General features: G+C 27.7%; 2 protein-coding genes across 3 annotated transcripts in view; one reads left to right on the forward strand and one right to left on the reverse strand.

Moving 5' to 3' along the window:
- LOC105837411 (flotillin-2) overlaps window positions 1-18,325 on the forward strand; it is a 193,132-nt gene that overhangs the window by 77,506 nt on the left and 97,301 nt on the right. The gene's annotated exons all lie outside the window — the stretch shown is intronic.
- LOC105833804 (glucose dehydrogenase [FAD, quinone]) lies at window positions 4,162-13,240 on the reverse strand. Its single transcript, XM_012675805.3, has 3 exons — window positions 11,044-13,240; window positions 6,010-6,193; window positions 4,162-5,867 (listed from the first exon to the last, which is right to left on the reverse strand). The coding sequence occupies exons 1-3, from the start codon at window positions 11,458-11,460 to the stop codon at window positions 4,555-4,557; spliced, it is 1,914 nt and encodes a 637-aa protein (XP_012531259.1). The 5' UTR covers window positions 11,461-13,240; the 3' UTR covers window positions 4,162-4,554.

Below are 18,325 nucleotides of genomic sequence, written 5' to 3' on the forward strand. Positions count from 1 at the left end.
AACTATCGTTATTATATTATTATTTTTATTTGTGACGAAACTAATACATATCGCATGGAAAATAGACACGCAAAGAATAATAATAATGTCGACGAGAAGTGAAAATTTTCATTCTGCATGCAAACTGGCATCTTATTTCTCTTTATCGAAATGCATCATACATTTCAATTACACATTGAGAGAGGGAGAGAAAACAAGAGCGACACGTGTAAGTTTTTCGCACCTTGTTCATTTCTTCCATTTGTAATTTTAGATCTTATAATGAAAAAATTTCTAAAATACTATATAAAAATAAATTAAAAATAAATAATAAAAAATAATAGTTATTTATATACTATATATGTTTAATTTGTTGTTTTTTACTTTGTTTTATATTAATTTTGTAATTAAAATTATTTTATACTGTACTAATAAAGTTTTTTTTGTGTATCGAAATTTTCGGTTTTATTTGATTAAATAAATAAAAATTATTATTTTATTATACATAAAACATTCTACACTTTTATTATTAGCCGTTTATCTTTTTCGAAGACTTCTTTGATTACTTGGTTAACATTAATTTTTGTTTAAGCAGAGATACCAATAATATATTTTTTTAATCTCCAAAAAACAAACATTAAAATTTCAACGCACATTTTAAATATATTTTGAAAGTTTTCTTTTTAAAAATGATACATTTTTAGACTATTTTTATATTTTACATGATAAAAATCTACATTTAGATGTAGATTTTTTAAATAATTTAAAAACTAGTTTTACATATTTTATTCACTTTAACTATATAGAATAATAATTTTAAATTTTTACAAAATTGAAAAATAGTTTTTTATTTTTATGTAATTAGGATTTTATTAATAAATTAAATTTATACAGTATTATTTTTTTATTAAAAAAATTTTAATTGTAAATTATTACATCTTAAATATGTAACATAATGTCAATAAAAAAAAAAGATTAATTTGACAAAATTGGTTGCTTTATCTAAAGAATGTACAAATTAATTATTTTTGTATCCTTAAAAATTTATTTTTATATTTATTTATACAAATTTTTTTTAATTTACAAAAGTTAATTTGTTTACACATATACACATACACAAGTACATACCCATACATATAAAATGTTGTTTCAACGTTGTAACAACATTAGTAATGAGACTATTAAGTTTCTATGCGTTATTTAGATCTAAGGTGCTTCTCCTTCTAAAGATTACGAACCTAAACTTACATACTATCCGTATATATATACGGAATGTGTTGATTCGAATTCGCAATCTATTATTTACAAGTCCATCGCTTTTACACAAAACCATACGACATGTAGCAACATTAATAATCAATGAAAAAAATATAACCATTTTTACCGATCAATTTTTTATCTAACTACTAGTAATTATTGAATTTTTTTGCAACCCGTTGACATGTTAAACTGTTATGTAATTGTTTTATGACTTATCTCTTTGTTTCTCTAATTTATTTATTTGTAATGTCTTAATCTATTTTATATATATGTAAGATTACTGCTAAGGAAGATTAAGTAAGTCGAAACGTACAGTTTATTATTGATTTGCGTTATGATAATAAATCTCACTTGAAATTTTTACACCTTAATTTGCTCGTTTTTGGTCTCTATTTCTTTATTGTATTTGAAAAAAAAAAATAGATTTAATGTTGAAGAAACATTTACATTTTAACATTCAACACTTCTATATCTCAACAATGTTTTTTCAATCTCATTGCTATAGGAACATACGCGCTTATACACGTATACACTTACACATTTTTTTCGGCAGAAAAAAGTTACAATATATGCAATGTATATCCAAGAACCTACGACAATATTGGTGATTTTATCATATCGCTGATTGAACGACTTTTCAGTGGTACTGATTACATAAGGGATTGCAGGTGAAATTTAGATACTTTCATTTCTCGAACGACATGACGTATGCAAGGACGCTGCAGAATTGAATTCGGATTTCTTATATTGAAAAGAGAAAGAAGACACTCAATAAATGTATTTTTCGCGATTATAGCAAAATTTTTATTTTATTTAACAGGATAAACAAAAATTAGGTAAAGTTACAATTCAAATAAAATAAAATTTTTTTTAGTCTAGCTTTTTGCTCTTTATTTTTTGTAGAAGTTTCCTTTTGTGTGCGTGTGCGCGCGCGTGTGTGTGTGTGTGTAAAAATACAATCAGAATATATGAAAAATTGTTGAATTTATGTGTACATTTTTTAATTTTAATTTAACCTTATTTTAGCGTTACGTTATTTGTCTCCTATACTTTGGGAAAAAAAGGTACGGTTATAACTTACTTTGGGGTCCACGATTAAATAATCAAATTATTTAGATTGCTTGTAACTCTAATTTTACGTTTATTTTTTAAAATTAACTCTGTGTAACTAAAAATTGCAATTAGCTATTTTATTTCAAAGATTTTTAAGTTATACTAGTTAAATCTCTCAAATAGCTTCGTCGATATTTAGTTACTCAAAGATAATATTTATTTGAATGGCATTAACCAAAATATTAAGTTGCTTAACTACAAAAAACGGTCAAAATTTTTTCCAGAGTATTACAGATGATGATAACGTACAATTATTGTTTATGTTCCGTGTATTATTAATTAACTAAATGATATTAAATTTTTTATCTAACTGTTTAATTTTAAACGACACGTATCATAATTTTTATCACAAAATATTAAATAAAAATTTAAGGGCGCATACGCCTAAGCTCACACAATAACATTATAATAACATATTTGTATCATTATTATGTAGTACGATACATACAGCATCTTTTTATGGATAAATCGATAAAAAGTACTCGATTACCTCACACATAAAACCATAATTGCAGCAACATTTACGTTGTTACAATAGAGAGCGTAGCAATTCTGATGCAATTGCAGATTAGTTACGGTGATGCACTTTACGCGATCTAATTGGTTCAACAAAATTTTCATATCGGTTTTCTATTTTAGAAATGCTAAATCACACATTTTTTAAATCCGTATGTAATCCATATTAGATTATAGATTGCCGCTCTTAAAAAGAAAAAACATTGTTTATATTAAGAAGAACGCTATTTACTACGGAGACAGCTTTTGGTACTTAATAATATTTGTCTGAACTTATACAATTTTCAGTTCACTCAAATTGCACGTCGATTACTTATCGGTCTTAAAACATAATTTTAAAGTGTAACTGGAATACGTAATATCACAGGTTAAACTGACAGATAATGAGTAATAATACTTTGATGTTACTCTTAAAAACATTGTAAAGATTTATTGTGAAAAATATTATCTTAAACAGAATTTAAACCTACAGGATTTTTCTATATTTTATGCGAACATTTTTCATATTATTTGTTTATTGACGCAGACTATTTTATATACAATAAATTTTATATACAATAAAGAATTCAGTTTCTATTTTCTCCAAAGATCTCTCAGAACATTAAAGTAATTAAATATTAAAATAATTAATAATGACTTAACTTGAAAATCGGAACGATTAATTAAAAAAAAAAATTATTTGTAAGATTGTTTTATTATTATTTATTATTTATAATAAAATTTTTGTCTTGAAAAAATTGGAATATATTTACTATTAATTGACTCTTATCTTATTTAACATCTCTGTTATGCGTAATAAAATCTTCCGATATAATGAAATTATGACTCCTGGCACATTTATGGCAAACCTCATTTTAATTGTGATTACATATTTTTTGCACATTTCCGCGCGGCAGAGACAACAGTCTCTGCACGAGTATCTTATTTTATAGATATTATGTAAATATTGCAGAAAATAGTTACTTAATGAGACAAATAAATTGGTTTAAAAAAATGCATAGTTTTTTTAAGAAAAAATATGCAGCTGTGTGTCGCAAATTACTTTTTAAAAATAACTACGACACAAACGAAATAATGATACAAACGGATATAAACAATTTTCTATCGAATCCCATTTTGCAATATTTTAAATAATAGCAGAAAATTTGAAAATGTGCACTTTTAAATAAAATGAAAATACAAACTGGTACAAACAATTGCATACAAATTGGTACAAACAATTTTCTATCGAATAGTATTAATGAAATTAAGATATCTTGATTAGGCGCTATTACTTTAGTTGGGCACCAGCTATTTTTTTATAATTTTGTATTTTTTTATTGAGGTACAAATGAAATGCATGCAATACAGATACAAACGAGGTACAAACAGAGTGTTTATTGATTATTTTTTTAAAATCTGGCTTTAAATTCATATATCGGTGAGATGATTAATTTTCGAAAATAATCGATGATTGAATGATAAAATGCAAGTGTAATGGTACAAGTCGATTTGTACTATTACTTCTTATTGTTCTCATAAACTATTTAGATATTAAATTTAAAACGATTTTTTTTCATGAAAATATATAATATTAATTAGTAAATTATAAATGTTATTTGTGTGTGAGCCAATTTTCCACTTAACCATCCATCTTTATGTTACATTAGTGTATTACATTATGCAATTACGCGATCGATTCATGTATCAAGAGGCAGCGGCGGTAATATTGTCTCTTTTGGAACGAGATAATCGGATCCACCTTGCCTTTATCATGTCAGCACCTTTCTCGCCGATCATAATAACAGGGGCATTTATGTTGCCACTAGTGATAGTCGGCATGATAGATGCATCAATCACACGCAAGCCGTCAACCCCATAGACCCTCAGCTCCGAGTTTACAACTGCCATTGGATCATAAGACGGACCCATCTTGGCCGTACCGCTCATATGATAAATCGTCATGGTATATTGCCTCACCACACAGTTCCAGTACTCGTCTGTATACAAATGAATATGCTTGCAATTTGGCAATGGCTTGTCATGGAATCTGGCACCAAATCTTCTCATACTACTGGTTTCACCGAAAGCGATAGCTGCCTTAACACCCTCGCGAAGTACTGCCACATCGTCTGGATGAGTCAGATAATTGTGATACAATAATGGATAATTTAAAGGATTCTTAGATTTCAATCTGATGTAACCACGTGACTTGGGCCTGAGCATCATTGGAAACACGCCGAAGACATCGTGATTGTTGAGGTTACTAAACATTTCGTTGTAGAATTCGTCACTTAAACCGTGAGCTTTCTTCACATGACTGCCACCGTCGGAATTGGTCGACGAGGACGTCAACATAAACTCGATGTCAGGCCAATCGTCACTCTGATTGGCATATTTGGTGGAAATAAAACCAACTGCCTCGAGACCGATGCTAGATGTTAATGGGCCATCCTCAGTGATAGCGTATCTCAGAGCCGAGTTAATATTTACCATCCGATTCATTACTATGCTAACCTTGTAGTCGATTGGAAAGACAAGTCCACCAACAGCTATATGATCCTGCAAATTCTGTCCGACTCCAGGTGAATCTTCAATCACGGGAATTCCCAATTGCTCTAGATGTGCACGCGGTCCTATCCCAGAAAGCATTAGCAATTGTGGACTATTAATAGAGCCGGCTGAGAGAATCACTTCTTTTTTGGCAAATACTACTTCCTTACGACCGTTTACGATAAACTCTACTCCATATGCTCGTCTACTCTCCGGTTCTATCAGTACTCGAGTTACATGACTCCATAAGGAGAGGTGAAAATTTTTTCTAAGCTGAATAGGCCTTATAAATGCCTTGGCGCTGCTGCATCTAGTACCGCGTCGCATTGTGAATTGAAAAAAGGCGAAACCAGTCTGCTGTTCACCATTGACGTCACAAATATCGTATCCCATTTCTTCTCCAGCTTGTAAAAACGCTACGCCCAATGGAGTGAGATACGGGGTATCCTGCACGGTCAAGTATCCGCCTAGGAAAAAATAGGTCAAGTTTATAAAGAATAAAAACTATTTTGTTTTATTACACGTGTGTAAAGACACAAAGAGATATTTTTTTTACGATTTTTTAACATTATAAATGAATGCAGAATAAATATAAGAAAGTATACGGACCTGTACTATGATATCTCGTATTGCGTGCCAAATATGGATTCCTTTGGTCCTGTGACTTTTTGAAGTATGGCAACACGTCTTCGTATCCCCAGGAAGGATTACCCAAACTTTCCCAATGATCGAAATCACGTCGATTTCCACGAACATACAACATTGTATTTAAAACGCTGCAGCCTCCCAAAACCTAAAATTATATCATTTAATTGATCATATTGTTCTTAAGTTGATCATATTGCATCATATATCATCAAAGATGGCGTAAAATAAAGCGTTCAGCTAAGTTTAGGTGAACAGATTAATTAACTTGGTTTTTTAGTGCAATTTCTAGCAGTGTATTTCATTTTTTAAATCTTATTTTTGCACGTAGAAATTAAATAAATTGTCGCGGTAATCGTTATCAGCTACGATCCACTTGATATTACAAATATTGTGAAATATTTTAATTAATCAATAAGTACAATTCTTTGTTCTGATTGATCAAAACAACTCAGATACTTTGAAGCATTTGTAACGTTAAGTAATCGCATTATAAATTTATGCCAGAGAAAAATAAATGTTTTTACTAAATAATAATGGAAAAGTTCCACTAAAGAATTACTTTTACTGTAGTTTCGATTATATGTACATATATATACGCTTGACCCATTACTTGGTGTGGCAACATACAATATATCTATAACGTTTTTATATCTAATAATTGACGTTATTGTTATAATTATTATTATTAACTATCATTTGAATGCGATCGATTTGATCAGTGTTTTCAACGGAATTAATATCATGGCAGTACTTTTATATTCTTGACTGTTCTTAATTCTTTTCTTTTGAAATTTCTTTACAAAACTTAATTAACTTCTTTCTTCTACAAGAGTAATCCAGAAAGTAAAAATCGTTTAACTTTAAAAGGATAAAAAAACATTTGATCATTTAATTTTATATTTTTTTAAACACATTATACATTATTCAATTTCTCTATAACTTTATTTAAGCATTAAATATCTCTTTACGAGATCTAAAGTCCTGTTGTGGTCGTTTATTGTTATAATTAATTGCTAAGAACTGCAATTTATTATCACCTTAAATTTTTCAATTTGCTTAAAAGATCTGGACTACAGGATGATCGAAAATATTTATTGTGCATGTTTGCTTGTTCATTATTAAACTTTTTATACTATTTTTTAACATTTTGTTTATTTATTATGATATCATTATATACATCTGCTTTAATTGACGATAAATATTGGCAGGTCTTATTTTTTGAGTATTCAAGAATCGAATAATATTTTGTACTTTACAGTCACCGGGATTTTGTATAGAGAGCTTATTTTAACGACACTAAATATGAAAGTACATATTAAGTCACGTAACTCTCAGAACATTAAGAAAATAGGAAGACGAATCAACTTTAAATTGAGATCTACGTAGCAATTATATGTAAATGGTCTTTATTTTTTTGAATTATCCTCGTACAATACATATCCTAAACCTAAGAAAATACATTACGTACAGAATGCACTATAAATTTTTGCCAAAAAAAGCAATAGACTTTACACAGACTCTGTAACATCTCACGATGTTGACAAATTAGAAATGTAACAAAATTTCTTGACATTTTATGCTAGCAGATTGGTAGCAGAAATTAAATAGATCGAGCTGACAGAACCTGATGGCAAATTGTTAGCAGAAACCAAACAGAATCTGTTGCGTCATTGATTGTAATAATTGCAAGACTGTCGTTAAATGATTCCATCGCATGTAAAATTTATCGGGTTTTCTATATAATTGATTGAAATTCGAACGTGTTACAATTACAATATTTTTGTGACTCTCTTTTCACTAAGGAAGTTAATGAGTATAGTATGCTCATTAAGAGATAATCATGTCTCACGTTAAATAAACGCATAAACGTCACAAAAATATTATAATTGTAATTAGTTTGAATTTCGATCAAAAATTTTGGTTATATAGAAAACCCGATACATTTTATATGCGATATATATAGAAAAAAGGCTGAATTTGGAACAGTTTTTTAAATTGGAACCCTTTTATTTCTTAGAAACTAAACATCGCACTCTATGAATACCGATAAAAACATGATCTTGTTGATTAATTAGAGAAATAAAAACCCATGATTTATGTATTTATACACTTTTCTACGCAAAATCTGCTAAAAACGATTTTACCAAAAGCGTTTTATTATATTTGCACAATTTTCTCTTGCAAATTGCACAGTTTAAACAATAGTGAGTGTATTATCGATAACATTACCATCATTTCACATGTTTTGTAGTTTTCTAAAATTATTTCTTTTAATTTTTTTTCTTTTTTATTTATTTTATTGTAGTGCAGTTTTAAACATAAAGTTGCCGTGTGTGCGCAAATTGGAACACTCCGTGAGATTAGAGGTCTAGTAATGACAACTGTTATTATGTCGTAACCGTAGTATAACTAGGTCGTGATCGTAACTTTAATATATAACTTATATGTATGATAATCTAAATGTTTCGAGATGAGATTTCACGATTTACATCGAGAGACAATAGACGAGTCGATAAAAGCGTGCCTGTCAAAAAATATGCTTTTTAGGCGAATCTAACGAAATAACATAGAGTCTAATTATAGAATTTTCATAACTATAGAACTAGATAATTTAGGTAAGATGTATAAATCAATAAGATATAACATTAATACTTTGATCATATACGAATTCCAAATTAGACGCCAATTTTGTCAGATGCTTTTTTTGACATGACGAAAACATTAATTATTAAAAAAGTACGAAACAGTATTATAAAAATTACTATATCATTTAATAGAAAATACTTTCTAATTTCAATTCGTGTTTTTAAAAGTGTTTTTCTAACAATTATTTAATAAATATGATCTAAAAATAAAGTGATGTTCTAAATTCGATGTCTTTCCTCTAATTTTCTTCTTTCCTCTAATATTAATTTCTATTGATATAACAGTTTACTATAGTTTTCTTAAAATAAAAATAAAAAAAGAATATCCAGGTAAAAATTTCCGTTGGAAACAGTCAGAAATGGTTAGAAAAAGATAGGATTTCTAATACTTTTTAACGTAATCCTATCCGTTGTATCTGCAAGATTAAAAGAAATACTCAACTCCTATATATTTCTATAAGCAAGTCTACTGTATATGCAAATGCAGACAGAAATTAACAGTGTGTAATTGTATCTAATAGTGATCTATCCGTATATCAGCATCTATAGGTTTTTGTAGAAACAAATCCTGTCTGTTTCTGTTTACATCCTGTATGCATCAGGCGCTAACGATATCTATCCATCTGCAACTGATTGTAAAATCAGGAATTTACTTGTAATTACGGATACGATTTCTATCCGTTTCTGTTCACATCCTGAACGTATCGTGTGCAGACTGTATTTATCTGTAATTGCGAATGCTATACCCACATAGCAAGTTATAGTGCTGAAATATTGTAATATTCGGAAGTAGTAAATATTTTATTATATTTTAATTGTAACTTTGCATATGAAATATTTTTGAAATGTACTTGTTTTTTTATAATATTGCAAATGTAATATTTCCGAAATTTTTTAGAAACAAAAAAGCTTGCTTTCGTATTTAAATATTTTTATAATATTACAAAAAATGTAGTCAATATAATATTTCAGAAATATTTATAAGACATTATAAAAGTAATATTATATTTACATTGCAGAGATAATATTTCTATAAATATTAAACGCAATATTGCATTTATAATATTTCTGAAAAATTTCTGGATGCATAATAAAAATTTGAATTACAATAAAATAGTATACGAAAACTTTATCATATTTGATATTTTTGTTATTCAATAGTATTTTTGTGTTATTTATGTTCGTCATTTTTGTAAAAACATCATATATTTATCTTTGATATATATAATGTAGTAGTCTGTTTTGAAAACTGCGTCTTTTGGATTTAAACCCAATTTTTATGTTTCCATTATGTGAATTTTAATTAGCTTTATTACAAAAAACAGCAAAAACTGATATTTCTATAAATTATTCCACATGTTATTTTGCATACGAAAAAATCAGTAAAAAATGTAAATTTATACTTATTTATAAAAATATTGTTTAACTATACACATGCTTCATCTTTTTGACATCTGTTAACTGATCTATAACAAATAAACATCTATAAGCATGAAGTATTTATTGATCATTATTACGAAGTGTCAATTCCCGTTCGATCTTCAAAGTTAAGCAACATCGACGGCGGCTGACAATTGGGTGGGTGACCGTTTTTCCGAATGTAGAAGAAAATCTTAGCAAAAACGGAAACCATTTGAAACAGATAAAACGTGCCTTAGCGTTTTTAACCGTTTTATTACACAGAAAAAAAATGTAATACAGCCAATAACATATGTGATTGCGGGCTGCCAACTACATAAAATACTCAATACAATAATATTTGCTATTAATGCAAGTACAATGTTGATACTGCAATAGCATATATTATTGTATTGAGTATATTTTTAATTGGCAGCCCGCAATAACATATCTTATTGAATATATTGCATTTTTTTCAGTGTATGCATTTCTTTCTCTGCATTTACAGATAGAAACGGATAGGATGCATGTTTTATTCGTTTCTAATGGAATTTTTACCGAGGTTTTTGTCCGTTTCTATATGTAAATGCAGGGAGAGAAACGCATAGTAAAACGATTAGAAACAGATAGTCACATAGATTGTATCGCGCAGATCCTGCTCGCTTCTGTCAATCGAACATCAAATTCTGTCAGCGCATTCTGTCAGCAGAGTTTGTTTGATTTTTACTGACATAGAATGTCAACAGGTTCTGTTAACAGTATTGAGAAAATATCTGGTGAGATTAACCAGAATTTTGGTTACACGATTATTCACTAGAATTTTGGTTAATCTCACCAGATATTTTTCTCAGTGAGAATTTTAACAGAATGCGCTTTCAGATCAGCTCATTCTGCGTTTTCTGATTAATCTGTTGCCAGTATACTGACATTTTGTTAACATTTTGTTGAGTACCTTGCCTCTAGTCCAACAACATCGGCCATCGACCATCGCCTGGCAAGCTGTGTTTTGTGGCTGTGTGCGATACTGCCAATCCACCTTACTTTTATGCAAGTAAAGAGATAATATCGGCACGTCGGTTATTTCGGTCTCGTGACCTCCGGCCTCTAATAAGAGTACATTCCATTCAGGATTCTCCGTTAGTCGGTTGGCAAGCACACTGCCAGCCGAACCACCACCGACAATGACAAAGTCGTATTCTTTCCTCAATTGCTTTGTCACGTGCGGATGATTTTCCGGATCCATGAGATCGTAATTGAAGTATGCAAGTGCGGCAATCAACACTGGGATTATCGTTATCTTACCGATACCGACGCCAAGAAGAACAGTGGCTGTTTTTAAAGCAATGCCAACTGCTGTCGCGACACTCATCTCTCGCTCTGATCGGACCGATTAATATTGATCTTGTTCGAAATCTATGCATTCGAATAGTCAAATTTTTTACGAATATTTTTTGCTACTTCTTTCACAGATTTTTACCAATTGTGTCTTATAGGAACTAAAGAAAAAATTTTCATAAAAACGAAAAAAAAACTTTTATTTTATCATGTGTTTTGTTTGCAATATCATAATGTTCGTGGCTACAATTATACACGATTACAAATCAACTCAGCCATAAGAAAATTTTGAAACACATGTAATGGAAATTATTTAATTTAATGATATACACATTTAAAAAGCATTGTGAGTTGTGTGCTCTAATTATAAAAATTATAAAAATTAATTAATATTTTTCTTTGAAACTTATGCGAGAATCTGAAAACAAAATAGAAAATTATTTTATTTGTTAGAATATCTAATAATTATGAGTCTTTTGATCAGAAAAGAATTTACAATTAATTTGTAAAATTGATAAGTAAAAAATAATAAAAATTTGTTTTTGTGTTTTTTTTAAATATGATGTAATTTTTTAATATGTATATATGTTTTACGTTAAATACATTGTACTATTTGATACTCTTTTTTGAATGTATCTTTTCTTTTTTAGTAAAAAGTAAGTTAATTTACATGTTTACCTAGCTATCAATCCAATCGTTATTGTTCAATCAAATTGTACAATTAATTTTATTTTTATAAACATTATATCAAAAAAAGAGAGAAAATTCCATCTGTATAATTGAAGTGATCAGTGAGAATCTAATTTTTAATCAATTTATTATTACAAATTTAAATAAGATGATATTTTCTTAGTCGAAAACTAGTAATATCTGAGAAATAATATCTAATAAAAGATATTAGTGGCATTAATATGTATATAATAAGCAGTTAATTATGTTTACATGTCTTCCGTAGTTTTATTTCAAAACTTAGATAGTCCACTCGATAAGTCCTTTGAAATTGAATTGAGAAATTAGGCAATTAATTTTTGCGTAACTTGCAAATCTTGAAACGCTATCTACATAGCATAATTTGATATTTTCTCTTAAGTTACTTTCAAGCAACTAATTGGCAATTTTAGTAAATTACACAAATTAATGAAATTTTTTAATTAATTGATAATATGTAATATATGATTTTGGATCACAAGTGTTGAAATATTAAAATAATCTGAAACTCGGAATCCTTACTAGGTCACTAGACGTTCTGTATGAATGTTGTAACAAATTAGAAAGTTGATCTGCATCATATCGTTCGTCTTTAAAAGAAATGAGAAAACATTTATTTTTTCCTCATTTCTTTTAAAGACGAACGATATGATTACAAAACGTTTTCTTGAAAAATTAATTATATTTCTGAAATTATTTTAAATCTATAAAGCATGTGGATCCATTTGTCTGTAAATTTCTTTTGAGCAATTTGAAATTTTAATTCGATTTGTTTCGCAATAATATCGGGGAGAATCAATTATTAAATAAATTTTTAATATTTAGTACTGAATACATTTGTAAATTAATTACATAAAATCCATTAAAATTTGCTTGAAATGAGAACTAATTGAGATACCAACTGAGAATTAAAATTTTTCTATTTTTTGTACTATGCATTTTTTAAATACACTTTTCTAGAAAATTTCTTCATTAATCATATAATAATTGAATAATGAATAATATTTTATAGAAGGAGACTATTGAAATGTCTTGAATAATTCAATAATAAAAAAATAAATGTTTAATTGGTAAAGAAAGCAAAAGATAAAATACTAAAGTTTGCACCCCCTTTTTTTATAAAATGTTTTTTTAACATAAAGGATTTTTCTCTCTAATAATTTAGTAAAATATTCTATTACATATTTTAAATTATTTATTATATATTTTTTTGAATATTAATATTGATTTTAATAATATATTTTTATCTTTATATATGTATATAGAGGAAGGTCATCATTATTAGCATTATTTTGTTTTTGGATAGTATTTTTTGAACAAATGCTAAAACTTGAAACATAAATATAAAATTGAATAAATGTATATTAGAAAGTGTTTTTTTACTCGATGGTACTTATAGCAGTTTTTATAATGTTGTTTCGAATCTTGCAATAATTAATGTTTTCGTCACATAATAAAAAAAAAAGAACGTCTGAGAAATTGAGCATAGTAGGTTACCTTTTCCTTTTCCTTTTCTTTTCCTTTAACACCAGTTATTTATATAAAAAATTTACAAGTTAAGGTTTATGAGGATTTCTAGAAGCCTTTCATTGTAAAACATTTTTTTGCCGATTATTTTAATACTCGTATTGTTCCGTCAAATGTAACATGCATATTGTGATTATATATAAAAGTTAGATTAGCTCAAATGTGTGTTTTTAGTAGATATAATCATTTTATATAGAAAAATCATGAATGTATGAATTATTGTTTTTATTTGTTTTTATTTGTCATCTAAACAGATCATGTTTTTGTCACGTATTATAATATTAATACGGTGTAATATTTACTTTTCCACGAAATGAGAAAGTGTCACTTTAGGAAGCCTATGTCAGATGATGACCTTCATCTACATGTTATATAATAAAATAATATGTATACATAATTATATATACAACCTATGAAAGCGTTACGATACAATAATAGAAATCGACTAATTTCTTTTTTCTGACAAAAGTATCACTCTGCATCATGACACTGTGATATAAAATTGCCTTGATAAAAAGATGAAACAGAATCACAGATGCACGTGGTATAAAAATACTGTTGCGCGACCGAATAACTTGACGTAGCAGAGAAAGCGAAAGACTGAGCCTTTAAGCATTATGTTAGTCGTATAAACCACGAAGACTTACCACTACCTTATTGTACAACCTTTCCCGTATCCCTATTTCGCAAGATGCGCGATTGATTTTCAATTTTGATGTTAAAACTAAGAGTAAAACTACACTGACAAAATACTAAGTTTAAAAAAATTAAATTTATTTTTAAAAAATATTGCTTTTTTGTATATTTGTAAGAAAATTTTTTACTTATTTTAAAATATTTTATTTTTGTAAATTAAAAAATATATAATACAAAAAAATTATTTTTTTTAATGAAAGACGCTCATCTATTGTCTACTGCTCGCGATTGAATGAATTTAATATGAAATTTAGTTTTTTCTGTTTACTTTTTTTACTTTTTAACTCTTTACTTTTCTATAAACTTTTTTCTTCTAAAAAATATTTACAGATTATTTTAATATTTTATTATAATATTAATTAGATTTATTTTAGATAAAAATTGTGAAGTGTTTAACGATAATATTATTAAATATTTAATTTATATTATTAACAAAACAATATTTTTTTATTTACATAGAGAAAAATTATAAAAAGTTTTCTTAATTTTAGTAAACTATATGATTCAATACAACTGTAAACGCATATTCTTAAAATAAAAGATTATATTTATTTATTTGCAGACCATAATTTTTCTATCACATAATTATTCACTAATTATAACAAATTATTTTGTATTATATAGTCAACTGAAGCTTAAATGCCATTTTTTATAAATTAATAATTTTTTTTAATATTGATTTAATGAAAATATTGATTTAATATTGGTTTAATTAAGAAGAATTTTTTGTATTAAGTAAATTATTTATTATTATACAATTTAAATTATTCGTTATTTGTGGAAAGTATTTTCTACGATACAGTAGAATTACGGAATTATTGGTGCACTATCGATTGTTATTGATAGTTTTAATTATTGGAAATTATCGATAATATTTTTACAATTATCGATAGTTTGTTTTATTTTTTAACGCGTTATAAATACGAATTTTAATATGAGTTTTCTGCAACTGCTCCACTGAACATTAAGTAAAGCACAAATATAATTGGTTTTAACATTTATATCCAATTATCTTATTACTATTCAAACCATTGAAATGAAAAAAAAAACTGGAAAAGACATTGTAATGTCAAACCGGTGTAGAAAAAATGAGGTAAAAACAGATAACTTTTGAGAGAATATATCTTGTTTGTTTTGTCACTGCGTAATGCGTTAGTCAAAGCTTTAGTTAACTCGTAATACAAAATGTTACTGTAAGTGGTTACTTTTAAGCGTTACTATATGATAAAGACAGGTTTCTCTCAAAATTATACCTCTCTATCGTATCGCTAAACAGGCCAGTGCCTCTTCTTTATTTCAGTGATTCAGATGCTCAGTGAACTGTTATATTGATAGTTAGACCTCAAACTATGGGTAATTATCGCTATCGACAACTATCGATAGGTCTTTACCTCTATATACCATATGCATATATAGCAAATGTTTATATAAGGTCTTAGAATTATTATTCAAGTTTTATTTTTTATTTATTAAAGTTTATAGAAGTTGTATCACAGAGTTTTAGTGCATGATGATTTTATCTGAAGTTAAATATTTTTTATTAATGTTATATAGTATATATTAAAAATACGATTATCCCAGTAGAGGATTTAAATTCGAACTCAGGACCTCTGGACTTCCTATAAATGTGCTACGCTATTTGTTCTGAGAGATGTGTTATATATTTTTTCGTTATGGTGTAAATAGCGAGTGAATCTCAGATGCGCACAGTGTAGAACGGACATCACCAATCAAATTCTATAAATTTATCCTAATTTTAACTAAAACAATAATGTGACTGGTGGTGTCCGTTTTACACTGTGCGCATCTGAGACGCTCCTAAATAGCGCACTATTACTAGAAAAAGATAATTTTTTAATTCTTGTTTTATCTTGGATAAAACCCATTAAGGCCCAAGCGGATAGTTTTCTGTAACTTTTTTCAGCGATATTTTACAGTATGAATCTAATCCTAAAAAATTTTACACTAACTTTTTCTTATGTAAAATTTTCTGAACTTTTAATATTTGTCAGAATTTTTCAAAAATGCGATCTGGATAAGTTATGTTAATTTATTTGGGAAAAAAAAAACGAATTTTTTTACAAAAATTTTTATTTTAATCAATATTTACACATGGATGGACATATCTTTGAAAATCTTGCGTCCATGGACCATGGATTTTTAATAGATATGTGAGTATATTTTAATTCAAGATGGCAACATCCAATATGGCGGTTAGAAAAGGGAAAAACTATGAAATCTTCGATTTCTTCGTATGTAAATATTTATTTCAATCGCTTTATCATCCAAATTGGGTTTTAGAGGTTTTTTGGGGTCACTGATTGCAATTCCGTTATCAGACGTGTCAAAAATTTAAGATGGCGGATTCAATATGGCGGTTGAAGATGTTTGAAGTTAATTAAATTTACTAAAAATTACTATGTGGGGATTTTTGGGGTCGCTGATTACGAATTTGACATCAAAATATTCGAACTCAAGATGGCGGATACAATATGGTGGCAAAAATTTTTTAAATCTCTCAAAATTTGTTGAAAATTATTCTACGGAGGTTTTTGGGTTGTTGATTACATATCTGCCATCAGAATTGTCGATTTATAAACGCCAAATTTACTATTATGAGTGAAATAGTAAAAAGCACTCAAATTTTATTAACTTAAAAAATTATCTGACTTATCTCTGAATCCATCTACTGTAATACGTTTTCTTAAAACTGGTAAAAACTGATCTCGTCTATAAAAACGATACAATTACAATAAATAGAAAATCTTTTTATCCATATTTTATCAATTTTAATTCACAAGCGGTGACCTAGATATATCCTTATACTTAACTATGTATATAATATACATAATACTCCTGCAAATATGTGCGAAAAAAACGATGTATAAAAAAGAGATATGTATTAACTAAATTCTAAATTTTACATTAATTTTTTGTTTAATAAGAAAACATTATATATAATAAAAGTAGGTAATATAATAGAAGATAAACATAATAGTAAAAATTAAAATTTTTTACGAGTACAAATCTGGTTGATTTACTATTGGTAATTATTTAGTTTAGGAGACACCGCGCCGATGATTTTAACTTTGACATTATCAAAAACATGACCCTGAGTAACTTTTTCTTATAATTTAATCGGCGGTCATTGTTCATTAATAAAGTTATTAACAAAAAAGTTTGAAAAATATTTATGTAGAATAGAACAATACACACACGCACACGCACACGCACACACATGGCGAGATGCCAAAGGGAATGATTTGTTTCTTTAAAACATAGTGAGTTTTTATTATGTATTAATATATAATATTATATACACTGGCGCAAAAAAACCGAGACAAAAATTTGGACCGAATTTTTAGGCAATATTCAAAGTGATACAACTTTGCGAAAAATTATCCAAATTACATGTACTTTTTTTAAAATTAAAGGGCAAAGACTTTACTTTGAGAACCTCTAGGCGAAAGTTTGATTTGTTAAGTGTGAATTTTTTGTATCGCATGAAAACTAAACATGTTTTTTTTAATTGAAAAAAGTAAAAGTTTGTTATCATTTTTTACAAGTTTCTTGTTAAAATCTTTCTAATATTAATCCAGATTCTTAAATTTTATTCTTTTCTAAGCAATTAAAAAAAAACATGTTGATACGATGTTTTTTGTTGATTGCACACGAGTTTGAAATTTGCACTGCATTTTAGGGTATTTTAGCGAATAAATACGGTATCTTTTGAATATGAATTTTGAGTATTAATATGATATTACACATTGATTTTATTTGTGTTTAACTCAATTGTACCGCGGTCATCAGAGTGACTCGATATGCACCACGTGGAGATTGACGGTCGGATTTTGCACATCATATGGCGATATAATTGAGTTAAACACAAATAAAATTAATGTGCAATATCATATTAATACTCAAAAAATACCGCATTTATTCGCTAAAATACTCTAAAATGCAGTGCA

Source organism: Monomorium pharaonis, chromosome 8, assembly GCF_013373865.1.
Source record: "Monomorium pharaonis isolate MP-MQ-018 chromosome 8, ASM1337386v2, whole genome shotgun sequence".
Taxonomy (NCBI): Eukaryota; Metazoa; Arthropoda; class Insecta; order Hymenoptera; family Formicidae; genus Monomorium; species Monomorium pharaonis.